Source organism: Coturnix japonica, unplaced genomic scaffold (genome assembly GCF_054131305.1).
Source record: "Coturnix japonica strain WE unplaced genomic scaffold, WE-NBRP24 Scf073, whole genome shotgun sequence".
Taxonomy (NCBI): domain Eukaryota; kingdom Metazoa; phylum Chordata; class Aves; order Galliformes; family Phasianidae; genus Coturnix; species Coturnix japonica.
In genome coordinates, this window is record NW_028188976.1 from 100,136 (window position 1) to 127,530 (window position 27,395).

Consider the following 27,395-nt stretch of genomic DNA (forward strand, 5'->3'; position numbering starts at 1 on the left):
TTATAAGCCCCCCCCCATATTAACCCCCCATTATAAGCCCCCATAGCCCCCCATATTAACCCCCCCCCCTATTAAACCCCCCATAACCCCCCATATTAAAGCCCCCCCCCATTATAACCCCCCATATCCCCCCCCATATTAACGCCCCCCCCCCATACCCCCAGGCTCGCTGTTTGTGCTCCCCCTATTGATCCCTATGGGTCCCTATTAGTCCCTATGGGGTTGCAGTACCTCCTCCCGCCCACAGGGGGGCGCTGTTTGAGCTCCCCCCATTGGTTTCTATGGGTCCCTATGGGTGCAGTACCTCCTCCCGCCCACAGGGGGGCGCTGTTTGTGCTCCCCCCATTGGTTTCTATGGGTCCCTATGGCTCCCTATAGGTCCCTATTGGTTTCTATGGGTCCCTATGGGTCCCTATTGTTTTCTATGGGTCCTTATGGGTGCAGTACCTCCTCCCGCCCACAGGGGGCGCTGTTTGAGCTCCCCCCATTGGTTTCTATGGGCCCCTATTGGTTTCTATGGGTCCCTATGGGTGCAGTACCTCCTCCCGCCCACAGGGAGGCGCTGTTTGTGCTCCCCCATTGGTTTCTATGGGTCCCTATGGCCCCTATAGGTCCCCATTGGTTTCTATGGGTCCCTATGGGGTTGCAGTACCTCCTCCCGCCCACAGGGGGGTGCTGTTTGTGCTCCCCCATTGGTTTCTATGGGTCCCTATTGGTTTCTATGGGTCCCTATGGGTGCAGTACCTCCTCCCGCCCACAGGAGGGCGCTGTTTGTGCTCCCCCTATTGATCCCTATGGGTCCCTATTAGTCCCTATGGGTGCAGTACCTCCTCCCGCCCACAGGGGGCGCTGTTTGTGCTCCCCCATTGGTTTCTATGAGTCCCTATGGCTCCTTATAGGTCCCTATTGTTTTCTATGGGTCCCTATGGGTCCCTATTGGTTTCTATGGGTCCCTATGGCTCCCTATAGGTCCCTATTGTTTTCTATGGGTCCCTATGGGTCCCTATGGCTCCTTATAGGTCCCTATTGGTTTCTATGGGTCCCTATAGGTCCCCATTGGTTTCTATGGGTCCCTATTAGTCCCTATGGGTGCAGTACCTCCTCCCACCCACAGGGGGCGCTGTTTGTTCTCCCTCCATTGGTTTCTATGGGTCCCTATGGGTGCAGTACCTCCTCCCGCCCACAGGGGGGCGCTGTTTGAGCTCCCCCATTGGTTTCTATGGGTCCCTATTAGTCCCTATGGGTGCAGTACCTCCTCCTGCCCACAGGGGGGCGCTGTTTGTGCTCCCCCTACTGATCCCTATGGGTCCCTATTAGTCCCTATGGGTTGCAGTACCTCCTCCCGCCCACAGGGGGGCGCTGTTTGTACTCCCCGCATTGGTTTCTATGGGCCCCTATTGGTTTCTATGGGTCCCTATGGGGTTGCAGTACCTCCTCCCGCCCACATGGGGGCGCTGTTTGTGCTCCCTCCATTGGTTTCTATGGGTCCCCATTGGTTTCTATGGGCCCCTATTGGTTTCTATGGGTCCCTATGGGTGCAGTACCTCCTCCCGCCCACAGGGGGGCGCTGTTTTGCTCCCCCATTGGTTTCTATGGGTCCCTATGGGTCCCTATGGGTCCCTATGGGTCCCTATTAGTCCCTATGGGGTTGCAGTACCTCCTCCCGCCCACAGGGGGGCGCTGTTTGCTCTCCCCCATTGGTTTCTATGGGTCCCCATTGGTTTCTATGGGTCCCCATTGGTTTCTATGGGTCCCTATGGCCCCCCATATTAACGCCCCCCCCCAGGCTCTCTGTCCGTGCTGGACTGCGGCCTATTTCCGGGTCTCCCGTTCCCGTCGCTCCCCACCGAGGTCAATCTCTTCCTGTTACCCCCGATGGAACCGGAAGCTGACGACGCCCCCCCACGGACAGGTAAACAGCCCCGGTGCCGACATGTTGCCGTATACCGGAAGTGGGGGGTCTACCGGAAGTGGCGTGTACTTCCGGTGGCGACCTGTTCCCATATACCGGAAGTGGGATGGTCTACAGGAAGTGGGTTCTACCGGAAGTGGGTCTCCCGGAAGTGGGGTGTATTTCCGGTAGTGGCATTTCCCTTATACCGGAAGTGGGGTCGACCGGAAGTGGTGTCTACCGGAAGTGGGGTGTGTTTCCGGCTATTGCGTATTCCGGAACCCGGAAGTGGCTCGTACTTCCGGTGGCTACATGCTCTCATATACCGGAAGTGGGAGGGGGTCTCCCGGAAGTGGGTGGTCTACCGGAAGTGGGTTCTACCGGAAGTGGGTGGTTTACCGGAAGTGGGTGGTCTACCGGAAGTGGGTTGTCTCCCGGAAGCGGGTTATACCGGAAGTGGGTTGTCTCCCGGAAGTGGGTTCTACCGGAAGCGAGTGGTCTCCCGGAAGTGGTTTCTACCGGAAGTGTGATCTACCGGAAAAGAGTGATCTACCGGAAGTGGATTGTCTCCAGGAAGTGGGTTCCACCGGAAGTGGGTTGTCTCCCGGAAGTGGGTTCTACCGGAAGTGGGTGGTCTCCCGGAAATGGGTGGTCTCCCAAAAGTTGGTGGTCTCCCGGAAGTTGGTGGTCTCCCGGAAGTGGCTTGTACCGGAAGTGGGTTGTACCGGAAGTGAGTCTCCCGGAAGTGGCCCGTACTTCCGGCGAGGGCTCATTCCGGAACCCGGAAGTGTTGTGTACCGGAAGTATATCTCCCGGAAGTGGTTGTTACTTCCGGCGGCAATGCCGTGTTTCCGGTTGCAGGTGGGGGCGGCCCGCTGTTCCCGTTACTTCCCCCTTATCGCGGTCACGGCTCGTTCGGGAACTTGGTGGGAAGGTTGAGGGGGAGAATCATGGCGGCCAACAGGGCCCAGCTGTCGCACTCCATGCTCACCGAGAGGAACTGGTACGGGATATATGGGGTCTATAGGGCTATATGGGGTTATATGGGGTTATATGGGGGGATATATGGGATATATGGGGATATATGGGGTTATATGGGGGGATATGGGGTTATATGGGGTTATATGGGGTCTATAGGGTTATATGGGGTTATATGGGGGGATATATGGGATATATGGGGTTATATGGGGTTATATGGGGTTATATGGGGGGATATGGGGTATATGGGGGGATATGGGGGGATATGGGGTTATATGGGGTTATATGGGGTTATATGGGGTTATATGGGGTTATATGGGGTTATATGGGGATATATGGGGTTATATGGGATATATGGGGTTATATGGGATATATGGGGTTATATGGGGTTATATGGGGGGATATGGGGGATATGGGGTTTATATGGGGGGATATGGGGTTGTATGGGGTTATATGGGGTTATATGGGGTTATATGGGATTATATGGGGGGGATATGGGGTTATAATGGGGTTATATGGGGGGATATGGGGTTATATGGGGGGATATGGGGTCATGGCGGCCAACAGGGCCCAGCTGTCACACTCCATGCTCACCGAGAGGAACTGGTACGGGATATATGGGATATATGGGGGGATATGGGGTCTATAGGGTTATATGGGGTTATATGGGGGGATATATGGGGTTATATGGGGTTATATGGGGTTATATGGGGTTATATGGGGTTATATGGGGTTATATGGGGGGATATATGAGATATATTGGGTTATATGGGATTGTATGGGGTTATATGGGGGGATATGGGGATATATGGGGTCTATAGGGTTATATGGGGTTATATGGGGGGGTAATAGGGTTATATGGGGTTATATGGGGTTATATGGGGATATATGGGGTCTATAGGGTTCTATGGGGGGGTAATAGGGTTATATGGGGTTTTATGGGGCTAATATAGGGCTATATGGGGATGTATGGGGTTATATGGGGGTTATATGTGGTTATATGGGGGGATATGGGGTTATATGGGGATATATGGGGTCTATAGGGTTATATGGGGTGATATGGGGGTATATGGGGTTATATGGGGTTATATGGGGTCATGGCGGCCAACAGGGCCCAGCTGTCACACTCCATGCTCACCGAGAGGAACTGGTACGGGATATATGGGGTCTATAGGGCTATATGGGGATATATGGGGTCTATAGGGTTATATGGGGGGATATGGGGTTATATGGGGTTGTATGGGGGGATATATGGGATATATGGGGTTATATGGGGTTATATGGGGTCATGGCGGCCAACAGGCCCAGCTGTCACACTCCATGCTCACTGAGAGGAACTGGTACGGGATATATGGGGTCTATAGGGCTATATGGGGGGATATATGGGATATATGGGGTTATATGGGATATATGGGGTTGTATGGGATATATGGGGTTGTATGGGGTTATATGGGATATATGGGGTTATATGGGGGATATGGGGTTATATGGGGTCTATAGGGTTATATGGAGGGATATGGGGATATATGGGGTTATATGGGGGGATATATGCGGTTATATGGGGTTATATGGGGGGATATGGGGGGATATGGGGTTATATGGGGTTATATGGGGTCACGGCGGCCAACAGGGCCCAGCTGTCACACTCCATGCTCACTGAGAGGAACTGGTAATGGGGCCAATTATATGGGGGGATATGGGGGGATATATGGGATATATGGGGTTATATGGGGTTATATGGGGTTATATGGGGATATATGGGGTTATATGGGGTTATATGGGAATATATGGAGTTGTATGGGGGATATGTGGGGATATATGGGGGATATGGGGTTATATGGGGTCTATAGGGTTATATGGGGTTATATGGGGAGATATATGGGATATATGGGGTTATATGGGGTTATATGGGGTTATATGGGGGGATATGGGGTTATATGGGGTTATATGGGGTTATATGGGGTGATATGGGGTTATATGGGGGGATATGGGGTTATATGGGGGTATATGGGGTTATATGGGGTTATATGGGGTTATATGGGGGGATATGGGGTTATATGGGGTTATATGGGGTTATATGGGGTTATATGGGGTTATATGGGGTTATATTGGGGGATATGGGGGGATATGGGATATATGGGGAGGATATGGGGTTATATGGGGGGGGTAATAGGGTTATATGGGGGGATATGGGGTGATATGGGGGGATATATGGGATATATGGGGAGATATGGGGGTATATAGGGGGGATATGGGGTTATATGGGGTTATATGGGGTTATATGGGGGTATATGGGGGGATATGGGGTTATATGGGGTTATATGGGGTTATATGGGGTTATATGGGGATATATGGGGTTATATGGGATATATGGGGTTATATGGGATATATGGGGTTATATGGGGTTGCATGGGGTCTATAGGGGGGGATATGGGGGAATATGTGGGTTATATGGGGGGTAATGGGGTCTATATGGGATATATGGGGTTATATGGGATATATGGGGTTATATGGGGGGATATGGGGGGATATATGGGATATATGGGGTTATATGGGGTTATATGGGGTTATATGGGTTATATGGGGATATATGGGGTTATATGGGTTATATGGGAATATATGGAGTTGTATGGGGGGATATGTGGGGATATATGGGGGGATATGGGGTTATATGGGGTCTATAGGGTTATATGGGGTTATATGGGGAGATATATGGGATATATGGGGTTATATGGGGTTATATGGGGTTATATGGGGGGATATGGGGTTATATGGGGTTATATGGGGTGATATGGGGTTATATGGGGGGATATGGGGTTATATGGGGGTATATGGGGTTATATGGGGTTATATGGGGTTATATGGGGGGATATGGGGTTATATGGGGTTATATGGGGTTATATGGGGTTATATGGGGTTATATGGGGGGATATGGGGGGATATGGGGGGGATATGGGGGGATATGAGGGGGTATGGGGGGGATATGGGGGGATACTGGGGGCTATGGGGGATATATGGGGTTAGATGGGGGTATATGGGGTTATATGGGGTTATATGGGGGGATATGGGGGGGTAATAGGGTTATATGGGGGGATATGGGGTTATATGGGGGGATATGGGGATATATGGGGTTATATGGGGGGATATATGAGATATATTGGGTTATTTGGGATTGTATGGGGTTAATATGGGGTTATATGGGGTTTTTTGGGGTTATATGGGGTTATATGGGGGGATATATGGGATATATGGGGTTATATGGGGTCTATAGGGTTATATGGGGTTATATGGGGTCATATGGGGTTATATGGGGTTATATGGGGGGGATATATGGGATATATGGGGTTATATGGGGGGATATATGGGATATATGGGGTTTATAGGGTTATATGGGGTCTATAGGGGGGATATGGGTTATATGGGGTTATATGGGGTTATATGGGGTTATAATGGGGTTATATGGGGTTATATGGGGATATATGGGGGGATATGGGGTGATATGGGGTTATATGGGGTTGTATGGGGTTATATGGGGTTATATGGGGTTATATGGGGTTATATGGGGATGTATGGGGTTATATGGGGTTATATGGGATATATGGGGTTATATGGGGATATATGGGGGGATATGGGGAGATATGGGGTTATATGGGGGATATGGGGTTGTATGGGGAGGGTATGGGGGGATATATGGGATATATGGGGTTATATGGAGTTACACGGGATTATATGGGGTTATATGGGGTGATATATGGGGTTATATGGGGTTATATGGGATATATGGGGGTATATGGGGTATATGGGGTTATATGGATTATATGGGGTCTATAGGGGGGGATATGGGGAATATGTGGGTTATATGGGGGGATATGGGGGTATATGGGGATATATGGGGTTGTATGGGGTTATATGGGGGATATGGGGTCTATAGGGTTATATGGGGTTATATGGGGGGTAATAGGGTTATATGGGGTTATATGGGGTTATACGGGGGGATATGGGGTTGTATGGGGTTATATGGGGATATATGGGGGGATATATGGGGATATATGGGGTTATATGGGGTTATATGGGGGGATATGGGTGGGAGATGGGGTTATATAGGGGTTGTATGGAGTTATATGGGGTTGTATGGGGTTGTATGGGAAGGATATGGGGTTATAATGGGTTATATGGGGGTTATATAGGGTTATATGGGGTTATATGGGATATATGGGGTTATATGTGGTTGTATGGGGAGATATAGGGGGTTATATGGGGGGATATGGGGTTTTATGGAATTATATGGGAGGATATATGGGATATATGGGATTATATGGGGTTATATAGGGGGATATATGGGGTCTATAGGGTTATATGGGGGGATATGGGATTATATGGGGTTATATGGGGGATATATGGGGTTATATAGAGTTAATATGGGGTTATATGGGGTTATATGGAGGGATATATGGGGTTATATGGGGCAATATGGGGGGATATATGGGATATATGGGGGGTTATGGTGTTAATATGGGGTTATATGGGGGGATATGGGGTTATATGGGGTTATATGGGGGGATATGGGGTTATATGGGGGTATATGGGGGGATATGGGGTTATGTGGGGATATATGGGGTTATATGGGTTTATATGGGATATATGGGGTTATATGGGGGGATATATGGGATATATGGGGGTATATATGAGATATATGGGGTTATATGGGGCTATATGGGGGGATATATGGGGGATATGGTGTTAATGTGGGGTTATATGGGGGGTTATGTGGGGGGGATATGGGGCTATATGGGGGATATGGGGTTATATGGTGTTATATGGGTGATTTGGGGTTATATGGGGTTATATGGGGGGATATGGGGTTATATGGGGTTATATGGGGATATATGGGGTTATATGGGCTTATATGGGGTTATATGGTGTTATATGGGGTGATTTGGGGTTATATGGGGTTATATGGGGGGATATGGGATGATATGGGGTGATATGGGGTATATGGGGTGATATGGGGGGATATGGGGTGATATGGGGTTATATGGGGTTATATGGGGTGATATGGGGTTATATGGGGTTATATGGGGTTATATGGGGGTAATATGGGGTTATATGGGGTTATATGGGGTTATATGGGGTTATATGGGGATATATGGGGTTATATGGGGTTATATGGGGTTATATGGGGTTATAATGGGGTTATATGGGGTTATAATGGGGTTATATGGGGATATATGGGGTTATATGGGGTTATATGGGGGTATATGGTGTTATATGGGGTTATATGGGGTTATATGGGGTTGTATGGGGTTTAATGGGGTTGTATGGGGTTATATGGGGGGATATGGGGGGATATATGGGGTTATATGGGGTTATATGGGGTTATATGGGGATATATGGGGGGATATGGGGGGATATGGGGTTATAATGGGGTTCTATGGGGCTATATGGGGGTATATGGGATTATATGGGGCTATATGGGGTTATATGGGGTTATATGGGGGTTATATGGGGTTATATGGGGTTATATGGGGTCACGGCGGCCAACAGGGCCCAGCTGTCACACTCCATGCTCACAGAGAGGAACTGGTAATGGGTTATATGGGATATATGGGGGTATATGGGGGGATATATGGGATATATGGGGTTATATGGGGGGGTAATGGGGTCTATATGGGATATATGGGGTTATATGGGGTTATATGGGGTTATATGGGGGGGTAATAGGGTTATATGGGGGGATATGGGGTTATATGGGGCTAATATAGGGCTATGGGGGGGATATGGGGTTATATGGGATTATATAGGGATATATGGGGTTATATGGGGGGATATGGGGGGATATATGGGGTTATATGGAGTTACACGGGATTATATGGGGTTATATGGGGTAGTATGGGGGGATATGGGGGGATATATGAGGTATATGGGGTTGTATGGGGGTATATGGGGTTATATGGGGGATATATGGGGTTCTATGGGGTTCTATGGGGTTCTATGGGGTTATATGGGGGGATATGGGGAGATATGGGGTTATATGGGGGGATATGGGGTTGTATGGGGAGGGTATGGGGGGATATATGGGATATATGGGGTTATATGGAGTTACACGGGATTATATGGGGTTATATGGGGTGATATATGGGGTTATATGGGGTTATATGGGGATATATGGGGGGATATATGGGATATATGGGGTTATATGGGGGTATATGGGGTCTATAGGGGGGGATATGGGATATATGGGGTTATATGGGGGGATAGGGGGTTATATGGGGATATATGGGGATATATGGGGTTATATGGGATTATATGGGATTATATGGGGGGTACGAGGCCCCATTAACCCCATTACCCCCCATTCAGGTTCCATTACGCCGCCCGCATTTGGGACGGGGTGAAGAAATCCTCCGCATTGGCCGAATACAGCCGGTTATTGGGATAAAATTGGGCTCCATAATAGGGGTGGGGGTCCTTAATATGGGGGGGGGTCCATTTCGGCCCCACATCCCCCCCCACCGCCCCATAAGTGCCCCCTTTTGGGGTCCCCCCCCCCATAATAATAAAGGTATTAAATATAAGGTTCATAGCGCCCCCTGGTGGCGGCTGTTGGTAATGCAGTGTAATGTAAATACATAACCCCATAGAGACCCCATATAGGGCTGAAGACCCCATAGAGACCCCATATAGGGCTGAAGACCCCATAGAGACCCCATATAGGGCTGAAGACCCCATATGGGGCTGAAGACCCCATAGAGACCCCATATGGGGCTAAAGACCCCATAGAGACCCCATATAGGGCTGTAGACCCCATAGAGACCCCATATGGGGCTGAAGATCCCATAGAGACCCCATATGGGGCTGAAGACCCCATAGAGTCCCCATATAGGGCTGAAGACCCCATTGAAACCCCATATGGGGTTGAAGACCCCATAGAGACCCATAAGGGGTTGAGGACCCCCATAGAGACCCCATATAGGGCTGAAGACCCCATTGAAACCCAATATGGGGCTGAAGACCCCATAGAGACCCCATATAGGGCTGAAGACCCCATAGAGACCCATATAGGGCTGAAGACCCCATAGAGACCCCATATAGGGCTGAAGACCCCATAGAGACCCCATATAGGGCTGAAGACCCCATAGAGACCCCATATAGGGCTGAAGACCCCATAGAGAGCCCATATAGGGCTGAAGACCCCATTGAAACCCCATATAGGGCTGAAGACCCCATAGAGACCCATATAGGGCTGAAGACCCCATAGAGACCCCGTATGGGGCTGAAGACCCCATAGAGACCCCATATAGGGCTGAAGACCCCATAGAGACCCATATGGGGCTGAAGACCCCATAGAGACCCCATATAGGGGCTGAAGACCCCATAGAGACCCCATATGGGGCTCAAGACCCCATAGAGACCCCATATAGGGCTGAAGACCCCATTGAAACCCCATAGAAACCCATATAGGGCTGAAGACCCCATTGAAACCCCATAGAAACCCATATAGGGCTGAAGACCCCATTGAAACCCCATATGGGGCTGAAGACCCCATAGGGACCCTATTTGCATTGGGGGGGCGTGGCTTAATATAGTAGGGCGTGGCTTACGACCTCATTAGCATGATTGTGGGCGGGGCTTGGCGGAGTGGGCGGAGCTAAAGGGAGGCTGGAGGTATTGGAGGACTTGATCGCTAGGGGGCGCTCTAAAGGAGCGACGAACCGGAAGTGTCTATACCGGAAGTGTCTGTACCGGAAGTGTCTGTACCGGAAATGGTTACCCCCCACACACACCGGAAGCCGGAAGCAGGAAGTGGAGCTGAAGAGGCGAAGACGGAAGTGAGTGTGGGGCGGGAAATGTGGGGCGGATCCGGATCTATGGGGCAGGGATCTATGGGGCCTTATGGGGTCCCTATGGGTCTCTATGTATCTCTATGGGTCTCTATGGGTCTCTGTAGGTCCCTATGGGTCCTTATGGGGTCCCTATGGGTCCCTATGGGGTCTCTATGTGTCCCTATGTATCTCTATGTGTCTCTATGTATCTCTATGGGTCCCTATGGGTCCCTATGGGGTCTCTATGTGTCCCTATGTATCTCTATGTGTCTCTATGTATCTCTATGGGTCCTTATGGGTCTCTATGGGGTCTCTATGTGTCTCTATGGGGTCCCTATGGGTCTCTATGGGTCTCTATGGGGTTTCTATGGGTCTCTATGGGGTCTCTATGGGCCTCTGTGGGTCCCTATGGGTCTCTATGGGTCTCTGTAGGACCCTATGGGTCCTTACGGGGTTCCTATGGGTCCCTATGGGGTCTCTATGGGTCTCTATGGGTCCCTATGGGGTCCCTATGGGCCTCTGTGGGTCCCTATGGGGTCTCTGTGGGGTCTCTATGGATCTCTATGGGGTCTCTGTGTGTCTCTATGGGGTCTCTATGGGGTCTCTATGGGTCTCTATGGGTCTCTATGGGGTCTCTATGGGTCTCTATGGGGTCTCTATGGGTCCCTATTGTCTCTGTGGGTCTCTATGGGTCCTTATGGGTCTCTATGGGTCCCTATGGGTCTCTATGGGGTCTCTGTGTGTCTCTATAGGGACCCTATGGGTCTCTATGGGTCCCTATGTGGGCTCTGTGTGTCTCTATGGGTCCCTATGGGGTCCCTATTGCCTCTATGTGTCCCTATGTGTCTCTATGGGTCTCTATGGGTCCCTATGGGTCTCAATGGGTCCCTATGGGTCCCTCTGTGGGTCCCTATGGGTCTCTATGGGGGCTCTATGTGTCCCTATGGGGTCCCTATGGGTCTCTATGGGTCCCTATGGGTCTCTGTGGGTCCCTATGGGTCCCTATGTGGGCTCTCTGTGACTCTATGGGTCCCTATGTGTCTCTATGTGTCCCTATGGGGTCTCTATGGGTCTCTATGGGTCCCTATGTGGTCTCTCTATGGGGCAGTGCTCTATGGGGCAGCCCCACATCTCTTATGGGATCGCATCACTTCCTACAGGAAATCGGGGGGGGGGGGGAGGGGAAAAACCGCGGCCCCACCCGGAGCTTCCGCTATGGGGCAGCCGACAACCTCCACCCCATAGAACATCCTGTGGGGCCGCCCCATAGATTCCCCCCTGCCCCACATCTCTAGGGCAGCCCCATAGAGGGGACGGAGCAGCAGACCCACAACGAAGGTTGGTGTGGGGAGAAATAGGGGCTGGGGGGGGGGGGGTTGGCCCCATAAGTGTGGGGCAGGGTTATATAGGGCCGCCCTATAGATCCACCCCCCCCTGCCCCACATCTACCCCACACGTTTCTCCCTATAGGTTTCGATTTCCACCCCATGGATCCGGATGGGGCCATCGCTGGGGTGAGCGTCAGCCCCATAAGTGTGGGGCAGGGACACACATCCCCACCCCATAGCGCCCCATATCACCCCATAGCACCCCATAACCCCATAGCACCCCATAGCGCCCCATAGCACCCCATAACCTCACCCCATAGCGCCCCATAACCCCATAACCTCACCCCATAGCACCCCATAACCCCATAACCTCACCCCATAGCACCCCATAACCCCATAGCACCCCATAGCACCCCATAACCTCACCCCATAGCACCCCATAGCGCCCCATAGCACCCCATAGCACCCCATAACCTCACCCCACAGCACCCCATAGATACCCCATAGCACCCCATAACCCCATAGCACCCCATAGCGCCCCATAGCACCCCATAACCTCACCCCATAGCACCCCATAACCCCATAATCTCACCCCATAGCGCCCCATAGACACCCCATAGCACCCCATAACCTCACCCCATAGCGTCCCATAGCACCCCATAACCTCACCCCATAGCGCCCCATAGCACCCCATAACCTCACCCCATAGCACCCCATAACCCCATAGCACCCCATAGCGCCCCATAGCACCCCATAACCCCATAACCTCACCCCATAGCGCCCCATAGCACCCCATAACCTCACCCCATAGCACCCCATAACCCCATAGCACCCCATAGCACCCCATAGCACCCCATAGCACCCCATAACCCCATAATCTCACCCCATAGCGCCCCATAGACACCCCATAGCACCCCATAACCCCATAGCACCCCATAGCGCCCCATAGCACCCCATAGCGCCCCATAGCACCCCATAACCCCATAACCTCACCCCATAGCACCCCATAACCCCATAACCTCACCCCATAGCGCCCCATAGCACCCCATAACCTCACCCCATAGCACCCCATAACCCCATAACCTCGCCCCACAGCACCCCATAGATACCCCATAGCACCCCATAACCCCATAGCACCCCATAGCGCCCCATAGCACCCCATAACCCCATAACCTCACCCCATAGCGCCCCATAGACACCCCATAGCACCTCATAGACATCCTATATGACCCCATAGCGCCCCATAGCACCCCATAACCCCATAACCTCACCCCATAGCGCCCCATAGCACCCCATAACCTCACCCCATAGCACCCCATAACCCCATAGCACCCCATAGCGCCCCATAGCACCCCATAACCCCATAACCTCACCCCATAGCACCCCATAACCCCATAACCTCACCCCATAGCGCCCCATAGCACCTCATAACCTCACCCCATAGCACCCCATAACCCCATAGCACCCCATAGCGCCCCATAGCACCCCATAACCCCATAACCTCACCCCATAGCGCCCCATAGACACCCCATAGCACCTCATAGACATCCTATATGACCCCATAGACGCCCCATAGCACCCCATAACCCCATAATCTCACCACATAGTGCCCCATAGACACCCCATAGCACCCTATAGACATCCTATATGACCCCATAGACACCCCATAGCTCCCCATAGTGCCCCATAGCACCTTATAGCCCCATAACCTCACCCCATAGCGCCCCATAGACACCCCATAGCACCTCATAGCCCCATAACCTCACCCCATAGTGCCCCATAGCGCCCCATAGACACTCCATAGCAACTTATAGCCCCATAACCTCACCCCATAGCGCCCCATAACACCCCATAGCACCTTATAGCCCCATAACCTCACCCCATAGCGCCCCATAGACACCCCATAGACACCCCATAGCACCTTATAGCCCCATAACCTCACCCCATAGCGCCCCATAGACACCCCATAGCACCTTATAGCCCCAAAACCTCACCCCATAGCGCCCCATAGACACCCCATAGCACCTTATAGCCCCATAACCTCACCCCATAGCGCCCCATAGACACCCCATAGCACCTTATAGCCCCATAACCTCACCCCATAGCGCCCCATAGACACCCCATAGCACCTTATAGCCCCATAACCTCACCCCATAGCGCCCCATAGACACCCCATAGCACCTTATAGCCCCATAACCTCACCCCATAGCGCCCCATAGACACCCCATAGACACCCCATAGCCCCATAACCTCACCCCCTCGATAGGCCCCGCCCCCCGTTGGCCCCGCCCCCATCATTGGAGCTGAGGATGAAGAGTTTGAGAACGACATCGAGCCGGTAATTAACGATCATTAATTAATTAGAGCTAATTAAAGGGACCCTATGGGTCTCTATGTGTCCCTATGTGTCTCTATGGGTCCCTATGTGTCCCTATGGGTCCCTATGTGTCCCTATGGGTCCCTATGTATCTCTATGGGTCCCTATGTATCTCTATGGGTCTATGTATCTCTATGGGTCCCTATGTATGTCTATGGGTCCCTATGGGTCTCTATGGGTCCCTATGGGTCTCTATGGGTCCCTATGTCTCTCTATGGGGTCCCTATGTATCTCTATGGGTCCCTATGTATCTCTATGGGTCCCTATGTATGTCTATGGGTCCCTATGGGTCCCTATGGGTCTCTATGGGGTCCCCATGTATCTCTATGGGTCCCAATGTCTCCCTATGGTATCTATATGGTGTCCCTATCCATTACAGGCCGTGACCCCATTATTACACCATTACACCCTGGACTCTCTCCGTCAGCGTCCGGCCCATCTGTGTCCCTATGGGTCCCTATGTGTCTCTATGGGGTCTCTATGGGTCCCTATGTGTCTGTATGTGTCCCAATGGGTCTCTATGGGTCTCTATGTGTCTCTGTGGGTCTCTATGTGTTTCTATGGGGTCTCTATGGATCTCTATGTATCTCTATGGGTCCCAGTGGGTCCCTATGGGTCTTTATGGGTCCCTATGTATCTCTATGGGTCCTAATGTATGTCTGTGGGTCTCTATGTGTCTCTATGGGATCTCTGTATCCCTATGGGTCCTTATGTGTCCCTATGGGGTCCCTATGTGTCTCTATGGGGTGTGTTTGTATCCCTATGGGGTCTCTATATAGCTCTATGGGGTCCCCATGTATCTCTGTGTGTCTCTATGGGGTTTCTATGTATCCCTATGGGGTTCCTATGTATCTCTATGTATCTCTATGGGGTTTCTATGTATCTCTATGTATCCCTATGGGGTTCCTATGTATCTCTATGTATCTCTATGGGGTTCCTATGTGTCCCTATGTATCTCTATGGGTCTCTATGGGTACCTATGGGGTTTCTATGTATCCCTATGGATCTCTATGTATCTCTATGTACCCCTATGTATCTCTATGGGTCCCTATGGGTCTCTATGTGTCTCTATGGGTCCCTATGGGTCCCTATGGGTCTCTATGGGTCCCTATGTGTCTTTATGGGGTCTCTATGGGTCCCTATGTATTTCTATGTATCCCTATGTCTCTCTATGGGGTCTCTATGGGTCTCTATAGGCTCCTATGGGGTCTATATGTGTCCCTATCCATTACAGGCCGTGACCCCATTGTTCCACCATTACACCCTGGACTCTCTCCGTCAGCGCCCGGCCCATCTCTGCGCCTTCCTCCTTCACTGCGCCCTACAGTTCGACCCCGCACCCGCGGTCAGTGAATTTGGGGTTAATTTGGGACATTTTGGGGCATTTTGGGGTGATTTCAGGCCATTTAGGGTCATTTTGGGGTGATTTGGGGCCATTTTGGGGCCTTTTAGGGCCCTTTGGGGTCATTTGGGGCTGATTTGGGGCCATTTTGGGGTGGTTTAAGGCCTTTTGGGGTCATTTGGGGCCATTTGGGGTCATTCGGGGCCATTTTGGGGCAATTTGGGGTGATTTCAGGCCATTTAGGGTCATTTTGGGGTGATTTAGGGTAATTTTGGGGTGATTTAGGGCCATTTTGGGGCCATTTTTGGGGTGGTTTAGGGCCATTTTGGGGTGATTTCAGGCCATTTGGGGCCATTTTGGGGTGGTTTGGGGCCTTTTGGGGTCATTTGGGGCCATTTTGGGGCCTTTTAGGGCCCTTTTGGGGTGATTTAGGGTCATTTTGGGGCCATTTTTGGGCCATTTTGGGGTGATTTGGGCTGATTTATGGCCATTTTAGGGCTGATTTAGGGCCATTTTGGGGTGGTTTGGGGTTGATTTGGGGCCTTTTGGGTCATTTTGGGGTGGTTTGGGGTTGATTTGGGGCCTTTTGGGTCATTTTGGGGTGGTTTGGGGTTGATTTGGGGCCATTTGGGGTGATTTAGGGCCATTTTGAGTCCATTTTGGGGTGATTTGGGGCCATTTTTGGGGTTGATTTGGGGCAATTTTTGGGGTGATTTGGGACCATTTTTGGGGTTAATTTGGGACATTTTGGGGCATTTTGGGGTGATTTGGGGCCATTTTGGGGCCTTTTAGGGCCCTTTTGGGGTTGATTTGGGGCCATTTGGGGTTGATTTGGGGCCATTTTGGGGTGATTTAGGGCCATTTTGGGGTGATTTAGGGCCCTTTTAGGGTGATTTATGGCCATTTTGGGGTGATTTCAGGCCATTTAGGGTCATTTTGGGGTGATTTAGGGCCATTTTGGGGCGATTTAGGGCCATTTAGGTCCATTTTGGGTCCTTTTAGGTCCATTTTGGGGTGATTTGGGGCCATTTAGAGTCATTTTGGGGTGATTTCAGGCCATTTGGGTCCATTTTGGGGTGATTTGGGGCCATTTTGGGGTGATTTCAGGCCATTTAGGTCCATTTTGGGGTGATTTAGGGCCATTTTGGGGTGATTTGGGGCCTTTTGGGGTGATTTCAGGCCATTTAGGGTCATTTTTGGGTCATTTCGGGCCATTTTGGGATGATTTAGGGCCATTTGGGGTGATTTTGGGGTGATTTAGGTCCATTTAGGGGCAATTTAGGGCCATTTTGTGTCCATTTGGGGTAATTTGGGTCCATTTTGGGGTGATTCGGGGCCATTTAGGGTCATTTTGGGGTGATTTAGAGTCATTTTGGGGTGATTTGGGGCCATTTTGGGGCGATTTAGGGCCATTTGGGTCCATTTTGGGGTGATTTGGGGCCATTTTGTGTCCATTTAGGGTCATTTCGGGCCATTTTGGGGCGATTTAGGGCCATTTGGGTCCATTTTGGGGTGATTTCAGGCCATTTAGGGTCATTTTGGGGTGATTTAGGGCCATTTTGGGGTGATTTGGGGCCATTTTGGGGTGATTTCAGGCCATTTAGGTCCATTTTGGGGTGATTTAGGGCCATTTTGGGGTGATTTATGGCCATTTTGGGGTGATTTGGGGTGATTTAGGGCCATTTTGGGGTGATTTGGGGCCATTTTGGGGCAATTTAGGGCCATTTATGGTCATTTTGGGGTGATTTGGGGCCATTTAGATCCATTTTGGGGTGATTTGGGGCCATTTTGGGGTGGTTTGGGGCCATTTTAGGGTGTTTTGGGGTTGATTTGGGGCCATTTTGGGGCCATTTAGGTCCATTTTGGGGTGATTTAGGGCCATTTTGGGGTGATTTCAGGCCATTTAGGTCCATTTTGGGGTGATTTCGGGCCATTTTGGGGCGATTTAGGGCCATTTGGGGCCATTTTGGGGTGATTTATGGCCATTTGGGTCCATTTTGGGGCCATTTAGGTCCATTTTGGGGTGATTTATGGCCATTTAGGTCCATTTTGGGTTGATTTGGGGCCATTTTGGGGCGATTTAGGGCCATTTTTGGGTGGTTTGGGGCCATTTGGGGTCATTTGGGGCCATTTGGGGTCATTTGGTGTGATTTGGGGCCATTTTGGGGTGATTTATGGCCATTTAGGGTCATTTTGGGGTGATTTAGAGCCATTTTGGGGTGATTTATGGCCATTTTGGGTCCATTTTGGGGTGATTTGGGGCCATTTTGGGGTGATTTAGGGCCATTTTGGGTCCATTTTGGGGTGATTTATGGCCATTTTGGGTCCATTTTGTGTCCATTTAGGGTCATTTCGGGCCATTTTGGGGTGATTTAGGGCCATTTGGGGTCATTTTGGGGTGATTTAGGGCCATTTTGGGGTGATTTAGGGCCATTTTGTGTCCATTTAGGGTCATTTCGGGCCATTTTGGGGCGATTTAGGGCCATTTGGGTCCATTTTGGGGTGATTTGGGGCCATTTAGGGCCATTTTTGGGTGATTTAGGGCCATTTTGGGGCCATTTTGGGGTGATTTGTGTCCATTTTGGGGTGATTTCAGGCCATTTAGGGTCATTTTGGGGTGATTTAGGGCCATTTTAGGGCTGATTTAGGTCCATTTTGGGGCCATTTGGGGTAATTTGGGGCCATTTTGGGCTGATTTGGGGCCATTTTGGGCTGATTTGGGGCCATTTTGGGGTGGTTTGGGGCCATTTAGGGTCATTTTGGGGTGATTTAGGGCCATTTTTGGGGTGATTTATGGCCATTTTAGGGGTGGTTTGGGGCCATTTTGGGGTGGTCTGGGGTGATTTGGGGCCATTTGGGGTGATTTAGGGCCATTTTGGGGTGATTTGGGGCCATTTGGGGCCATTTTGGGTCCATTTTTGGGTGATTTGGGGCCCTTTTAGGGTGATTTGGGGCCCTTTTAGGGTGATTTGGGGCCATTTTTGGGTGGTTTGGGGCCATTTTTGGGGTGATTTTGGGACATTTTGGGGCATTTTGGGTTGTTTTGGGGTTGATTTGGGGCCATTTGGGGTGACTTGGGGCCATTTTGGGTCCATTTTGGGGTGATTTGGGGCCATTTAGGGTCATTTTGGGGTGATTTAGGGCCATTTTGGGGTGATTTAGGGCCATTTTGAGTCCATTTTGGGGTCATTTGGGGCCATTTTGGGGCCTTTTAGGGCCCTTTTGGGGTCATTCGGGCCATTTTAGGGCTGATTTGGGGCCATTTTGGGGTGATTTCAGGCCATTTAGGGCCCTTTTGGGGTGATTTAGGGCCATTTTGGGGTGATTTAGGGCCATTTGGGTCCATTTAGGGTCATTTCGGGCCATTTTGGGGTGATTTGGGGCCATTTTGGGGTGATTTCAGGCCATTTAGGGTCATTTTGGGGTGATTTAGGGCCATTTGGGTCCATTTTGGGGTGATTTATGGCCATTTAGGGTCATTTTGGGGTGATTTAGAGCCATTTTGGGGTGATTTATGGCCATTTTGGGTCCATTTTGGGGTGATTTGGGGCCATTTAGGGTCATTTTGGGGCGATTTAGGGCCATTTTGGGGTGATTTATGGCCATTTTGGGTCCATTTTGGGGTGATTTATGGCCATTTTGGGTCCATTTTGGGGTGATTTAGGGCCATTTGGGTCCATTTTGGGGTGATTTCAGGCCATTTAGGTCCATTTTGGGGTGATTTGGGGCCATTTTGGGGTGATTTCAGGCCATTTTGGGTCATTTTGGGGTGATTTAGGGCCATTTTGGGGTGATTTAGGGCCATTTTGGGGCGATTTAGGGCCATTTGGGTCCATTTTGGGTTGATTTAGGGCCATTTTGGGGCGATTTAGGGCCATTTAGGTCCATTTTGGGGTGATTTGGGGCCATTTAGGGTCATTTTTGGGCCATTTTGGGCCATTTTGGGGTGATTTAGGGCCATTTTGTGTCCATTTAGGGTCATTTCGGGCCATTTTGGGGTGATTTAGGGCCATTTGGGTCCATTTTGGGGCGATTTCAGGCCATTTTGGGTCCATTTTGGGGTGATTTGTGTCCATTTTGGGGTGATTTCAGGCCATTTGGGTTCATTTTGGGGTGATTTAGGGCCATTTAGGGTCATTTTGGGGTGATTTAGGGCCATTTTGGGGCGATTTAGGGCCATTTGGGTCCATTTTGGGGTGATTTCAGGCCATTTAGGTCCATTTTGGGGTGATTTGGGGCCATTTTGGGGTGATTTCAGGCCATTTAGGGTCATTTTGGGGTGATTTCAGGCCATTTTGGGTCCATTTTGGGTTGATTTTGGTGCTGTTGTTCCCTTCCCAGCTGTGTTGGCTCCACTCTCAGCTGTTGCTGCGTCGTCCCAACCCCAAAGAAGGAAGGAAAAACTTCCAGGAGTTCGGGGCCACCTTCCTGGACAGGGGAGCGGTGAGATCCCATAGGGAACTATAGGGACCCATAGGGAACTATAGGGACCCCATAGAGACCCATTGAGACCCATAAGGACCCATTGAGACCCATAAGGACCCATAGAGACACATAGGGACACATAGAGACCCCATAGGGACACATAGAGACACACAGGGACACTGAGATCCCATAGGGAACTATAGGGACCCCATAGGGACAATGAGACCCCATAGGGACACTGAGATCCCATAGGGAGCTATAGGGACCCCATAGGGGCAATGAGATCCCATAGGGAACTATAGGGACCCTATAGGGGCAATGAGATCCCATAGGGACACTGAGATCCCATAGGGACACTGAGATCCCATAGGGAACTATAGGGACCCTATAGGGGCAATGAGACCCCATAGGGACACATAGGGACACTGAGACCCCATAGGGACCCATAGGGAACTATAGGGACCCCATAGAAACCCCATAGGGAACCATAGGGACACATTGAGACCCATAGGGACGCATAGAGACCCCATAGGGACACAGAGACCCCATAGGGAAACATAGGGACACTAAGACCCCATAGGGACACATAGAGACCCCATAGGGACACTGAGACCTCATAGGGACTCATAGGGACACTGAGACCCCATAGGGACCCCATAGAGACACTGAGATCCCATAGGGAACTATAGGGACCCATAGGGACACTGAGACCCCATAGGGACAATGAGATCCCATAGGGAACTATAGGGACCCCATAGGGAACAATAGGGACCCCATAGGGAACAATAGGGACCCCATAGGGACACTGAGACCCCATATGGAAACATAGGGACACATAGAGACACATATGGACACATAGGGACACTGAGATCCCATAGGGACACATAGGGACATATAAGGACCCCATAGAGACCCATAGGGACCCATAGGGACCCATTGAGACCTATAGGGACCCCATAGGGACACTGAGATCCCATAGGGAACAATAGGGACCCCATAGGGACACATAGGGACACATAGAGACCCCATAGAGACCCCATAGGGACACATAGGGACCCATAGAGACACATAGGAAAACATAGGGACATATAGGGACACACAGGGACACTGAGACCCCATAGGGACACATAGAGACCCCATAGGGACAATGAGACCCCATAGGGACACATAGGGACACTGAGACCCCATAGGGACACTGAGATCCCATAGGGAACTATAGGGACCCATAGGGACACTGAGATCCCATAGGGAACTATAGGGACCCATAGGGAACTATAGGGACCCCATAGAGACACTGAGATCCCATAGGGAACAATAGGAACCCCATAGAGACACTGAGATCCCATAAGGACCCATAGGGACCCATAGGGACACATAGGGACCCATTGAGACCTATAGGGACCCATAGGGACCCCATAGGGACACTGAGATCCCATAGGGAGCTATAGGGACCCATAGGGACACTGAGATCCCATAGGGACACTGAGATCCCATAGGGACACATAGGGACACTGAGACCCCATAGGGACTCATAGAGATACATAAAGACCCATAGGGAGACATAGGGACCCCATAGAGACCCATAGGGACCCCATAGGGACCCCATAGAGACCCATAGGGACCCATAGGGACCCATAGAGACCCATAGGGACCCCATAGAGACATATAGGGACCCAGAGGGACCCATAGGGACCCCATAGAGACCCATAGGGACCCATAGGGACCCATAGAGCCCCATAATGAGACCCCATAGAACCCCCCCCCCCCAGCCCCATATCCCCCCCCACCCCATAGCGTTCTATGGGGCAGCCCCACACTCACCCCCCATCCCCCCCATCTTTCCAGCCCCTCCGCGTTCCGATGCCCCCCCACATCCAACAAGAACTCGGTGAGTCCCCCCCCATCCCCCTTTAAACCATTTTTGGGGCCATTTCCCCTATTTCCCCCATTTTTCCCCTTTTTCTTTTCTCCCTTTGTTCTTTTCTTTTCGGTGCTACTGGCCCTTTAAATTTTGGCCACGCCCCCTTTCGCTCTTGGCCACGCCCACTTCCGGGCAGAGCGCACGCGGCCGGAAGTGCTGGCGGAAGAGACGCAGCGCCGCTTCCTGCGCGAGCTTCAAGCCTGGCAGGAACCGGAAGTCACCCGGCAGCTGGAGGACTTCCGGTATGAAAAACCGGAAGTGAGGGTGGGCAATAAGGCGCGGCGGACCAATCAGAGCGCTCCACCCGCCCACCGCGCTCTCCCATAGGACGAAGCGTTTGATGGGCATGACGCCGGGCGAATCGGAGCTGGCCGAGCTGGATGCCCTGCCGACACGTGACCCCGCTCGCGAGCGCCTATTGGCTGAAGCTCTTTTCGGCCGCCTGGAGGAGATGCAGTGAGTTCCGCACCCCACTTCCGGGTCACGTGATGCGGGCTGTGCCGCTTGGCCCCGCCCACCGATTGATCCTATTGGTTCCCCATTCATCCCATTCAATCCCATTGGTTCCCTGTTGATCCCATTTGATCCCATTGGTTCCCTGTTGATCCCATTCAATCCCATTGGTTCCCTGTTGATCCCAGTTGGATCCCATTGGTTCCCCGTTCATCCCAGTTCAATCCCATTGGTTCCCTGTTGATCCCAGTTGGATCCTGTTGGTTCCCTGTTCATCCTAGTTGGATCCCATTGGTTCCCTGTTGATCCCAGTTCAATCCTATTGGTTCCCTGTTCATCCCATTCAATCCCATTGGTTCCCTGTTCATCCCATTGGATCCCATTGGTTCCCTGTTGATCCCATTCAATCCCATTGGTTCCCTGTTGATCCCAGTTGGATCCCATTGGTTCCCTGTTCATCCCAGTTGGATCCCATTGGTTCCCTGTGATCCCAGTTGGATCCCATTGGTTCCCTGTTCATCCCATTCGATCCCAGTATAAACCAGTAGCTCCCAGTTTGCTCCCATTGGATCCCATCTGAATCTATCCCAGTCCATCCCATTCCATCCCAGTTCGATCCCAGTACAACCCAGTCCATCCCAGTCCCATTTCATTCCATCCCATCCCAGTCTCTCGCAGTCCAACCCCAATCCATCCCAGTATATACCAGTACATCCCAGTCCATCCCAGTCCCATCCTATCCCTTCCCAGTCCCATCCCAGTCCAATTCCAGTCCCATCCCATCCCTTCCCAGTCTCTCCCTGTACATTCCAGTCCCTCCCAGTTCCATCCCAGTATATACCAGTCCATCCCATTCCATCCCAGTCCAATTCCAGTCCCTCTCACTCCCTCCCAGTCCCTTCCCAGTCCATCCCAGTACAACCCAGTCCATCCCAGTCCCATTTCATTCCATCCCATCCCTTCCCAGTCCATCCCAGTCCATCCCAGTCCCATTTCATTCCATCTCAGTCCATCCCAATCCCATCCCAGTCCCTCCCAGTTCCATCCCATCCCTTCCCAGTCTCTCCCAGTACAATTCCAGTCCTTCCCAGTTTATCCCAGTCCATCCCATTCCATCTCATTCCATCCCAGTCCCTCCCAGTTCCATCCCAGTATATACCAGTCCATCCCATCCCATCCCAGTCCCATTTCATTCCCTCCCAGTCCCATCCCAGTCCCTTCCCAGTCCATCCCAGTACAACCCAGTCCATCCCAGTCCCATTTCATTCCATCCCATCCCTTCCCAGTCTCTCGCAGTCCAACCCCAATCCATCCCAGTATATACCAGTACATCCCAGTCCATCGCAGTCCAATCCTATCCCTTCCCAGTCCCATTTCATTCCATCCCAGTCCCATCCCATCCCTTCCCAGTCTCTCCCTGTACATTCCAGTCCCTCCCAGTTCCATCCCAGTATATACCAGTCCATCCCATTCCATCCCAGTATATACCAGTACATCCAGTCCCATCCCTTCCCAGTCCATCCCAGTCCATCCCAGTCCCATTTAATTCCATCTCAGTCCATCCCAATCCCATTCCAGTCCCTCCCAGTTCCATCCCATCCCTTCCCAGTCTCTCCCAGTCCAATTCCAGTCCTTCCCAGTTTATCCCAGTCCCATTTCATTCCATCCCAGTCCCATCCCAGTCCATCCCAGTACAACCCAGTCCCTCCCAGTCCCATCCCAGTTCCTCCCAGTCCAATTCCAGTCCTTCCCAGTTTATCCCAGTCCTTCCCAGTTTATCCCAGTCCATCCCAGTCCCATCCCATTTATAACCACTCTCCCTTTGCAGCGCCTCCATATCCCCGGATGAGGAAAAGAGGTGAGTTAAAGTTGGGGGGGGGGGGGGGTTATTTGGGTTCATTTCATCCCAATTAACATCCATCCCAATTAACATCCATCCCAATTAACATCCATCCCAATTAACATCCTTCCCAATTAACGTCCTTCCCAATTAACGCCATCCCCCCATTTACGCCATTTCCCCACTTACGACAGTTTCCATTTACGGCAGCCCCCCCATTTACGCCACTTCCTCACTTTACGGCATCCCTGCTTTACGGCAGTCCCTGTTTACGTCATCCTTGCTTTACACCATCCCTGCTTTATGCCAGGTCCCATTTACGCCACTTCCTCACTTTACGGCATCCTTCATTTACGCCATCCCTGCTTTACGGCAGCCCCCATTTACGCCACTTCCTCACTTTACGACACCCCCCATTCACGTCACTTCCTCACTTTACGACAGCCCCCATTTACACCACTTCCTCACTTTACGGCATCCCTGCTTTACAGCATCCCCCATTTATGCCAGGTCCCATTTACGCCACTTCCTCACTTTACAGCACCCCAATTTACGACATCCCTGCTTTACGGCACTTCCTCACTTTACGGCAGTCCTTATTTATGTCACTTCCTCACTTTACGGCACCTCTCATTTACACCACTTCCTCACTTTACGACATCCCTGCTTTACGGCACTTCCTCACTTTATGGCATCCCCCATTTACAGCACTTCCTCACTTTACGGCACTTCCTCACTTTACGGCAGCCCCCAGTTACGCCATCCCTCCTTTACCTGCTTTACGGCAGCCCCCAGTTACGCCACTTCCTCGCTTTACGGCACCCCCCATTCACCTCCATTCCCTCCCCCTCCCCCCTTTAATTAACTCCCGACCCAATTAATTATGCTAATGAGCCCGTTTAATTAACCAATGGCAGCTCGGCGGTGGTGGCGGCCGTTGGTTCGTACCTGAAGCTGTTGGGGGTGAAACCGAAGGGAAACAACGAGGCCAAGAAACACAGGGGCCATTTCTTCCGCAAGAAGGTAATTAGAGCTCATTAGTTAATGAGCTCATTTGCATATTCATTAGCAGGGCCCCTTAATGCAATATATACCCCAATAGGGTGTTATTGGGGGGGTAATTAGCCCATTAATTGGGTTTAGGGGCTCCAAATCTCTATTCTTAATTAATTAAGGGTGTAATTAGAGCTCATTAGTTAATTAGCTCATTTGCATATTCATTAGCAGGGCCCCCCCTCCATGCAATAGAGCCCCAGTTAGGTCTTATTAGGGGGTTAATGAGGCCGTTAATTGGGTTTAGGGGCTCCAAATCTTTCTTCTTAATTAATTACGGGTGTAATTAGAGCTCATTAGTTAATTAGCTCATTTGCATATTCATTAGCAGGGCCCCTTAATGCAATTTATACCCCAATAGGGTGTTATTGGGGGGGTAATTAGCCCATTAATTGGGTTTAGGGGCTCCAAATCTCTATTCTTAATTAATTAAGGGTGTAATTAGCGCTAATTAGTTAATTAGCTCATTTGCATATTCATTAGCAGGGGTCCCCCCATGCAATAGAGCCCCAGTTAGGTCTTATTAGGGGGTTAATGAGCCCATTAATTGGGTTTAGGGTTTAGGGGCTCCAATTCTCTCTTCATAATTAATTAAGGGTGTAATTAAGCTCACTAGTTAATTAGCTCATTTGCATATTCATTAGCAGGCCCTCTTAATGCAATATCACCCCAATTGGGTCTTATTGGGGGGTTAATGAGCCCATCAATTGGGTTTAGGGGCTTCTACTCACTCTTCCTAATTAACTAATGGTGTAATTAGTGACTAGTGATTAATTAGTGATTAATTAGCTCATTTGCATATTCATTAGCACCCCCGAATGTAATATATACCCCAATTGGGTCAATAGGGTCTTATTGGGGAGTTAATGAGCCCTTTAATTGGGTTTAGGGGCTCCAAATATCGCTTCCTAATTAATTAAGGACCTAATTAGTGATTAATTAGTGATTAATTACTGATTAATTGCCCCATTTTCAGCTTGTTAAGTAACCAAATACGGATTATTAAGTGCTTAAAGGGGGGGGGGGGGGCTAATTAAACCACTTAATGAACGACTTGTGAATGATTAATGAGCTCATGAATAGTTAATGAGCTCTTAATTAGGGGTTAATTAATTAATTAACAGCTGCCAGGGGGGAGGAAAGCAGAGGAGGCGAAGACCAAACGGGGATTCTCATTGGCTGGGGCCGCGCTATGGGGCAGAGATGGTAAGAAACCCCATAGAGACCCATAGAGACCCATAGAGACCCATAGAGACCCATAGAGCCCCATAGGGACCCATAGGGACCCATAGAGACCCATAGGGACCCATAGGGACCCATAGAGACCCATAGAGACCCATAGAGACCCATAGAGACCCATAGGGACCCATAGGGACCCATAGAGACCCATAGGGACCCATAGAGACCCCATAGAGACCCATAGGGACCCATAGGGACCCATAGAGACCCATAGGGACCCATAGAGACCCATAGAGACCTATAGAGCCCCATAGAGACCCATAGAGACCCATAGAGACCCATAGAGACCCATAGAGACCCATAGGGACCCATAGAGACCCATAGGGACCCATAGAGCCCCATAGAGACCCATAGAGACCCCATAGAGACCCATAGAGACCCATAGGGACCCATAGGGACCCATAGAGACCCATAGGGACCCATAGAGACCCATAGAGACCCATAGAGACCCATAGGGACCCATAGAGACCCATAGGGACCCATAGAGACCCATAGAGCCCCATAAAGACACATAGAGACCCCATAGGGACCCCATAGAGCCCCATAGAGCCCCATAGAGACCCATGGAGACACATAGAGACCCCATAGAGACCCATAGGGACCCATAGAGACCCATAGAGACCCATAGAGACCCATAGAGACCCATAGGGACCCATAGAGACACATAGAGACCCATAGGGACACATAGAGACCCATAGAGACCCCATAGAGACCCATAGGGACCC

General features: G+C 50.8%; 2 protein-coding genes and 1 long non-coding RNA gene across 4 annotated transcripts; 2 read left to right on the forward strand and 1 right to left on the reverse strand.

Moving 5' to 3' along the window:
* Positions 1–1,642: 1,642 nt before the first annotated feature.
* Positions 1,643–9,448, forward strand: LOC146751573 (nonsense-mediated mRNA decay factor SMG9-like). Its single transcript, XM_085533992.1, has 3 exons — positions 1,643–1,912; positions 2,753–2,894; positions 9,230–9,448. The coding sequence occupies exons 1-3, from the start codon at positions 1,876–1,878 to the stop codon at positions 9,306–9,308; spliced, it is 258 nt and encodes an 85-aa protein (XP_085390118.1). The 5' UTR covers positions 1,643–1,875; the 3' UTR covers positions 9,309–9,448.
* Positions 9,449–10,605: 1,157 nt separating this feature from the next.
* On the forward strand, positions 10,606–26,706 carry LOC107307548 (rho guanine nucleotide exchange factor 1-like). 2 transcript variants are annotated; one of them, XM_085533989.1, is made up of 11 exons: positions 10,606–10,698; positions 12,163–12,206; positions 14,287–14,358; positions 15,632–15,742; positions 20,081–20,182; positions 22,010–22,052; positions 22,222–22,327; positions 22,413–22,541; positions 24,367–24,396; positions 25,296–25,401; positions 26,556–26,706. In XM_085533989.1, exons 2-11 carry the CDS (start codon positions 12,180–12,182, stop codon positions 26,661–26,663), a joined length of 834 nt encoding a protein of 277 aa, XP_085390115.1. In that variant the 5' UTR covers positions 10,606–10,698; positions 12,163–12,179; the 3' UTR covers positions 26,664–26,706. The 2 variants fall into 2 exon arrangements, with proteins under 2 accessions (XP_085390115.1, XP_085390116.1); XM_085533990.1 differs by lacking the exon at positions 10,606–10,698 and adding an exon at positions 11,764–12,030.
* On the reverse strand, positions 12,962–13,365 carry LOC146751574 (uncharacterized). Its single transcript, XR_014941346.1, has 3 exons — positions 13,287–13,365; positions 13,040–13,193; positions 12,962–13,008 (listed from the first exon to the last, which is right to left on the reverse strand). It is a non-coding gene; the product is annotated as an uncharacterized LOC146751574 (long non-coding RNA).
* Positions 26,707–27,395: the final 689 nt, after the last annotated feature.